Consider the following 8,872-nt stretch of genomic DNA (forward strand, 5'->3'; position numbering starts at 1 on the left):
TAGTTTATTTCCCTTAGGGCCTCTAAAGGTAATTCTCTGTTTAGCACAATTGATTTTTGCCTGATACTTCCTTAACCAATCCATTCCCAATACCAAATCGAAGTCTTTTAAATTAAACTCGATAAGGTGCACGGGTAGTTCGGTTTCAAAGATGACAATAGGCATACCTAAGTAAAGGTTCATACTGAGAAAGGTTTCACCTGAGGGTGTGGTTCCCTTAGCTTGACATAAGGAAGAAGGTTTAAGGGAATGTTTTTCGATAAAAGATTTAGATAAAAAGGAATGTGAAGCTCTAGAATCAAAGAGTACAAAAGCAGGTTTAGAGTTTACAAGGAAAGTACCCATCACAATGTTGGCGTCCGACTCAGCTTCACTCTTGCTCATAACGTGGAGTCTCCCATTGAAAGTGCGTCCTCCATGTCCATTGTTTCCATTGTTGTTCTGATTGTTGTTGGCGTTGTACTTGTCATTTGCTGAACCATTTCCTGCTTGAGTATTGTTCGAGCGGTTGTTGTTGAAGTTATGGTTCCTAGATCCTCCTCCATTGTTGTTATAGCCCTTGTTGTGTCCATTTTGCCCTGGTTGGTTTCCTTCTTGCCTCTTGAGACAATAATTAGCCTTATGTCCAGCTTCGCCACAAGCATAACATTTAATTGGTTCGCCTTGACACGTATAGCCCGAATGACTCTTCTCACATTTCTTGCAAATTCAAGCCCTCTGGTTGCCATTCCTTTGCTGGTTTTCGTTCTGCCTAGGGTTTCAGTAATTCCTATCGTTATGTCCTCCTCCGTGGTGATTGTTCCTACCATTACCCCAATTGTTACCAAAACGAGGTCTTTTATCATTACTTTGACTATCAGCATTGCTTTGGTCTTTCCTCTTGTTCCTTTCCAACACATCTTCTTCTCTTTGTAAGATCCTCTCCATGTTACAAGCCTTAGAATAAGCCTCTGCAAGGGTAGATGAGGTACTTCCTCCTAACCTAGTTTGTATCCTGAAAGCTAAACCATCCTCAAATTTTTGTGCCTTAGAAACTTCATCAGGGGCCATGTTAGGGCAAAACTTAGCATACTCATTAAACTTTTGGGCATATTCCTTAACACTCATAAACTTCCCTTGGTTCAACCTATTGAATTCACTGCATTTTTGTCTCCTAATATGTTCAGGGAAGAATCGACCTCTAATAGAAACCTTAAAAGAATCCCAGTCAAAGTTTGGATGGTTACTAATGGTTTGTCCCTCAGTTTCCCACCATGTGTCAGCATCCTCACGTAGGTAAAACGTAGCTTGATTAACCTTTTGGGCCTCAGGTGTTCCATTTGCAGTAAAGATTTTCTCCATGTCACGTAACCAATTCTCTAATAGCATAGGGTCCTCTTTTCCAACAAAGGTAGGGGGTTTTAAAGTGGCAATCTTCTTAGCCATGATAGCTTGGAGGTCATCATGTCCATTGTTCATATTGTTAGCTTGGTTTTGCACTAATAGTCCTATGTTTTGAGACAACTGCTCAAGTACCCTCACTCTAGCTGCTAATTGTTCAGGTGTTTCGGCCATGTTATTTGCTTGTTGACGCCTGCGAGATCGAGTGTAAACGTTCGGGTATTGCATAGGCTTCCTATATGTGAAACTAAGCGTTTACTACTAACGTTTCCATCATGTTCATACACACTTATTCTCAATATTCAAGATTGAAAGAAAGGACAAGGAAACAATTTGCACACACAACAAAAAAAAGACTCATGAAAATATTCATTAATATAAATTTTTAAATAATAATCCAATGACAATGAATAAAATCAACATTGTTCAAAAATAAAGGCAACTAGCGAAATAATCTAAAGCTAACAGATTCCATCCTATTCTATTTTTCTAGTTAACAAGTAATCATCAAAGTCACTTTCGAACTGGCTCTTCCTCAAAATCCTCCTCGGGATCCTCCTCAGGATCTTCTACATAGTCTTCCTTAGGTTCATAGTTTTCTTTTATCTTCAGATTGAATAAGTATAGGTATGGTATCGGTGTTATCATCTTCCCCGTCACTCTCATCCTCGTAGTCATAGGAGCTCCCAGATACATTATAAATCCACTTCGCCTTAGCATCGATCATCCTCTTTGCTAAATATTCTAGAGTAAGGAACCATTTCTCATTTTCATCCGCATACCTTTCCCAATTGGGTCTCCCGTTTTTAATTATGTCATTGTATTCTTTCTTAAGTTCGGCATAAGGGCCTACATCACTCAAGGTTCGAATAAGGACATCTGCTTGCTTAGGTGGTGTGTTATAATCAGAGTTTCCATGATACTTTTTTAGGTGGCAGTTCTCCATGCTTACACGGAGACGATGGATATATGAGGAAATGGGTTCTCCTGCTTTCATAGAAAGGTGGTACGGCGCATCACGAAAAATTCTAACACTTTTCCTAGCAGTGCAACGGAATCGAGGCATCTAACAAAATGGAAAGACAACGAAAATATAATTAAAAAGATAACACACTACTACTAAGTACTTAAAAGTACTTCAAAACAATAAACCCATTCCTCCCCACTCTCATAATTTATTTTATTTTATTTTAATTTTTTTTAACTTACTTAAATTATTTAAAATAATTTTACTTGTATCATATAACCTATTTTTAATTTAAGCCTTTATCAACTTTAAATCCTAAACGACCCTAAGATTTGACCAAAACAAACCTAAGCTACTGATACCACTTTGTAACACCCTCAGAATAGGTCGGACTTTTGAAAACACCTTTAATGAAAAACATGAGCCAAAACCTACTCATGGGAGTGTTACCGCCACATCTATTTCTAATAAAATAAATGTAAGGCTTAACGACTAAGAAATAACTTAATAATTTTAAATCCAACAAAGAGTCTTACAACATAAGAAAAGACTGAAACGTAATTTGTGTACGTATAAAATTTAAACAACCTAAGGTAAAATTTAAACTGAAATACAACTCTAGTAAAAGCTATATTTCTAAGTAATCCTCACTCCGCGATTCCCATGCAATCAATAGCCTGTAACATAAGAATGCAATAAAAACAAGGGAAAAACTCCTAAATTCAGAAAAATTGAGTAATTCCAACTCCATCCCGTAAGACGATTAAGTTTGAAAATGATTTAAGAAAATACAATATAATCAAATTGGAAATAATTTTAGAAAATAACATATAGCTGAGTTTAATAGAAAACAATTTGAGAAAATAATATATATAATATCACATAAACCAATTTATTAATTTGATAATTAATAATGATAAACACATAATCAATTTTAAATTTGAGGGAACGAGAACGCCAGTAGGCCGAGGCTTTACCCCTATACCTACTTCAACAAGAGGTCGTCACCCCAAATAATTCAAGGCCAGCAGAGTAGTCTCAGGCAACCCTAGTGTGCACACCCCTTCTACTTGGATCACAACAAATAGAAGGAAGACCAAACATCGTATCAAGTATCAGAAATAATAATACCTGTCGGCAGCTATACTAACCAAACAGTACAACCTGTTCATCACCCTTATACTTGGATCACAACAAATATAAGAGCTTCGTTTCCCTCATGTTACACTTTACGTGATTTAATATATTTTAATAATTAGTCGCGAGCACACAAACATTCATTATACAATTTATTTTATGATCATAAATTTTCCCAATAAATATATATCTCAGGAATATCCAATTGAAATCTCATCTTTCAAATCACCATTCTAACATCAATTGGTGGCAATAGGAATTAATATCATAAATATTTCTCTTCCAAATAAATTGTATCAAATTTCGATATTAAAATAATAATATAAATTCTATCGAAATAATAACTATAAGTTCAAGTTTGATAAAAAAAAATAATAGTAATTATAATTTGAGAATATATAAAACATAACATCATATAAAATAATGTCATATAAAATCATGCATTCTATTTAAACACATTAATTATCACTTAGCACATAATACTAACGGGATAGTCCTAATTAGATGGACATTGAGAATTACCTTGTCACGCGATCCTAGACAACGTACGCTCCTAATAATCTCTGTCTACGAATCCGCTGTCTACACGAGAAAATAATATATCTCAATTTAATACCCCGATCAACCCATTCAAAAATAATTTAAAAGACTTCTTTTTATTTTATATACTTTATTTAAAAAAAAGAATAAATTTAAACATGTAATTTAAAATTGTAAGAGTAGTATAAAAGAGCAAGGTTTTAAATAACATAGTTAACTCATTTTATTATAAGATTTAAAATTGTAAGGGTTAAAAAATATAATAATAATAATCATAATTATTATATATAAAAAAAAAAAAGAGAAGTGGGTGAGTTTCTAGGAACCCACGAAAAGAAAGAAGAAAGGGAAGGAGGAGAGAGAAGGAGAAAGGGAGAAGGAAGAAGGAGAAGGTGTCGGCCGGCGGTGGCTCTGGTGGCCGCCGTCGCACGCCGGTGGTATCCCGGTGACCGTCGTATCGCCGGAAAAGCTAAGGTCAGAATTAATTTTTTTTTTCAAATGCAAAATGTGTAATTTGAATTGAAATTGGTAGAAAAATATTATAAAGAGATGAAATTTCATACCTTTAATATCAAAATCTTGCATTTTCTTGACTGAATTTTAAGCAAATGGGAGATGGAGGAAGTAATTTGTAGGAGAAGAAGGAAGTGTGAGTAATAATGTGAATGAAATTAAGGGTTATTGGTTTAATTTATAAGAGGTAAGTGAAGTTAGTTATAAGGTTTAGAGGAAGGAGTGGGAAGTTATTGTTAATGGGGAGTTATGTTTTCTTTTTTATTTTTTTATTTTTATTTTTTATTTTTCTGAAATTTATTTATTATTATTATTATTATTTAAAAAAAGCGGTTGTTACATTTACTACTTAAAGTATTACTCTTTGGCAAAAGTAGTCGTCAAATAATTTATTATTTTAATTAATTTTGATTACTTATTTATTATTTATTAAGTTTATAATCATTTTCCGTATGTTTTCCCATAATATTGTTAAAAAAAATAATTCCCACTTTGCATTATGTGGGAAAGTATTTACCACAATACCGTCCACGTGGAAAATTGTTTTTTTTTAATTTTTCAGACAAAACTACCACTTGAGATGGCGGTTTGCCTTATTTAATAAACCGCCACATGAAGTAGCGGTTTGGTCAAGGCAAACCGCCATTTCATGTGGTGGTTTGGTCCCTGGTAAACCGCCACTTCATGTGGCGGTTTGCTTGTGGCCTGCAACTTTTATTTTTCTTTCATTTCCCCAAAATAGTTAGCGCAACCTGCATTAAACTTGTTCAATACCATCTATTCCATAATAATTAATTACGAACCAGCTTGATTTGAAAAAATTAATTATGAAAATAATGCGAAGATATATAACAATCATGGAAAGTCATACAAGAAGTTCAAATCAAATAAGAATATACAAAGTTTGTTAAACTACAATCCCCGGATGATGGTGTGAACTCGTCAACCTCCGCAATGACATTAAGAGCAGGAGCTCATCGTTGACTAGCACGCTAATATGTGATGATCCTTTGCGGAGGCGATGGATGTGGAGGAGGAGTGGTGATGCAAGCTGGAGGAATGAATGGCGACATAGTACCAGAGGTCGATGGCGATCTGGAAGACCGACCTCGAGTAGATGAACGCTGGCGACCTCTTGTGGACCGAGAACTGGATCCTGGGGAAGAGCTACCTCGGTGGGCTGAACTCCGTGGAGAAGGAGTGTGGAATGTGTCATCTACCTCGCCAATGATGGGTGGAGTCGGTATGAGGTACTCATAACCCGCCTGACTCAATGCATCGGTCAATGACGCGTTAATGGAGCCTAGGGTCTGAGAACATAGCCGATACCCCACATCAACTGGCGATGTAGCGGCCCCTTGAATCGTGTCATTGCATTGTATGAGCACCGATCGGATGCGCTCAGCCTGTATGTTATCATTATATTGTTAAAAGAGTCACATAAAAGTATTACTATATGTTATGACTGTTGAAAGAAGACGTACCAGGTCGGATGGTAATGTGATCCTGGCTGCGCAAATGTGGTGTTCATTAGGCGTAATATGGATATACGTCTGTACCAACTCATGTACATACCAGAGCTATGACCTGTGAAGTTATCTCCTCGAACCAATGTAGATGCTCGGTCATTCCACGCATCTACATGCGATCTATGTCGTACGATGTAGTTCTTATCCCCAGTCCTCCGATCGATCGCATGTAGTTGAGGTTAGGTGTCACAGGCATCTGGAATAACTTGCTCCAAACCGAATTGATGCATGACACGATCTGGGAGATGTAGCTCGACGATGTCAAAGAAAATAAGTGGACAACGCGATCTCCAAATCTCATGGCCCAATGTACATATGTGCGGCAAAGCGTCCATCTTAGCCGCTGTGTAAGGCTGCCATGTCATCTGTAATAAAAATCAATATGCTCAGTAATATATACAATTTATTCATAACTAATAGAAATAGTAAATGTTAATAACCTGCTTGTCCCGTTGTCGATCAAGTGCGTCTCTGTAGTAGACGAGAGTATGTGGGGAGTGGGACCTCAAAAGATATACGCGAAGCCAGCTGCAAACAAATGAACATTGTTTAACATTTTCATGTATCATAAAATAGTGAAATTATGAATTTGAATAGTGAATTGAGTGTTGCTACCTTACTACTAAAGGATTCATCCCGCGACGATGCTGTGAACCTAACACCGGTTCAAAATCCTCTGCATCATCTTCCTGATCATGTTGCCCATCGGGTGGAATCGTTCGAATTATGGGCCTCCTTATATGAATATGCTCCCATGACCATATCTGTAACAACATCAAGCAGCCACCAATGTCCTTGGCACCCTTACGAGATGCTCGACATAAGTTACGATACAGATACGCTAGGGTAGCACTTCCCCAACTGTACTCATCTACACGCTCCAAGTCTCCAAGTAGAGGGAGATAGATCAGCTGCACGGAGTCACTGCCCTTGTCTGGAAACAAGATGCATCCAAACAGGTACAAGATGTACGCTCGCGCATGTCTATCAACCGTAACATCATCCGCGTCATCCTCTAGCGCGCTAAAATGCTCTCGGAGCCAAGTCAGTTCAATGACGATCCAATGATGATCTTCGGCTGTGTGGGGTCTTGAGGGTTTTCAGGCAAAACCCCTAGTAGCTCATGAACTAATGCTGGCAATTTCCCTCTCCATGACCTATCACTGCTTGTCCTTCAATGGGCAGTCCCGTTATAACTGCGACATCTTACAACGTGATCGTTGCCTCTCCAATTGTAAGGTGGAAGGTATGAGTCTCTGGCCTCCACCTCTCCACCAATGTAGTGATAAGAGCTCGATCGAGCTCTAAGCCCCCGCTCAACAACCTGTGAATGTATCTGAAACCAGCTAATTCGACTACCTCTAATACCGTGTCATCCACCTCCCAATGTAACGTACTCGCCTGGTAGTACTGACGAGTAACCAACTGGGCAGTGGAGCCCTCCCACGCAGCTAGCACTGATGGATCAACTGGGCCCGGCATCGCCATTATCGCTGTTACATACTTAAGTGTTATAAAAATCACATAAATATTATCAGACTCAACATGATATTAAAAATATTAAAAAAAACATACTTTGTTGACCTTCAAGGGCATGTTTTCTTATTATGACCACTAAATCCACATAAGCTACACGTGTTACGAGGACGCGTCAACGATGCATCCATTTCGTTCCGTATACGAGTTGATCAGAAATGACCCTTTCCACGCTTTGTTGAGGGATCTGGAACAACTGTAGGGTCGTTCCAAGGATCGCAGGTGAACATGTCTGGAATAGGCATGAAAGTCTTCTTATATGTCGATACGTATTTTGTAGTGCGAAACGAAGGGTCCACAAAAGCATCATACGATATGTTACCAGCTCGACATACTGCAAGAACATGTGAGCACGGTAGACTTGATCAAACACTGGGCCGTCCCGGATTGGGGCTGAGCCAGGTGGGAAAATACAGCCCGTTGATGCGGGCCGGGCCAAAGTGCGGGCCTAAAAGTCATGCCCAAACTCGTAATATGCGGGCTTACGGGCTTTTTTGCGGGCTTACGGGCCTATGTTATATATTATTTATACATTATAATATTTTGTTTATTTTATTATACAACTCTAATATATTAGGTCAAACATTTTAAATTCTTTGAAACGAAATTGTATTTGTCTTCTTTAAAATTATTAAGATATTATTTTCAAATATTTCAGTACATGTACTAACGGCTTTAATTATTTCATATAGGAGCATGTAGTTTAACATTACTACATAAAAAGTATATTGTTTTTGTATAGAAATATGGCAGCAACTCAGATTAACAATCTTAAAAAATATTCTGGAAAAAAGAAACAAACTGAAAAGAAAAACTAAGTACATTAATTATTTGAAATTATTACGCCAATCGTAAAGCAATCTAACAGAGGCAATTTTTTCATAATATAAATAGCACCAAAGAAAATTAATGAGAATAAAATTTAATTATGTCAAGCAATTATTTCAATTGGGACGGACCTAGAACAATATTAAATGATATCAATAATGTTAATGCAAGTGCCGAAACCCATGACTTTTCGGGCCGGGCCGGGCCGACCCGCGGGCCAAACGCCAATCCCAAACCCGTCTCAAAAAATTTTGGGCCACTTATTTTTTGCCCAAAACCGCCCATCGGGCCATATTTTGGTACCCAAACCTTAACTTTTTCGGGCCGGGTTGGGCGGGGCCGCCCATGATCAGGTTTAGAGCACGGTAACTTGAAGATGCTTGGTTTCTGACAGGAGCATGATGTTGCTGTGAGGTCAACCATGTAGGATTTTCCACCTTTT

General features: G+C 37.7%; 1 protein-coding gene across 1 annotated transcript; it reads right to left on the reverse strand.

Moving 5' to 3' along the window:
- Positions 1 to 759: 759 nt before the first annotated feature.
- LOC130798842 (uncharacterized) lies at positions 760 to 1,608 on the reverse strand. Its single transcript, XM_057661938.1, has one exon. It carries the CDS (start codon positions 1,606 to 1,608, stop codon positions 760 to 762), a length of 849 nt encoding a protein of 282 aa, XP_057517921.1.
- Positions 1,609 to 8,872: the final 7,264 nt, after the last annotated feature.

The sequence above is a fragment of the Amaranthus tricolor genome, chromosome 13, assembly GCF_026212465.1.
Source record: "Amaranthus tricolor cultivar Red isolate AtriRed21 chromosome 13, ASM2621246v1, whole genome shotgun sequence".
NCBI classification, from domain to species: Eukaryota; Viridiplantae; Streptophyta; class Magnoliopsida; order Caryophyllales; family Amaranthaceae; genus Amaranthus; species Amaranthus tricolor.

Excerpts from the sequence above, each read along its gene's own strand:
- LOC130798842 (XM_057661938.1), bottom strand. The coding sequence starts at position 1,608 with ATGCAATACCCGAACGTTTACACTCGATCTCGCAGGCGTCAACAAGCA.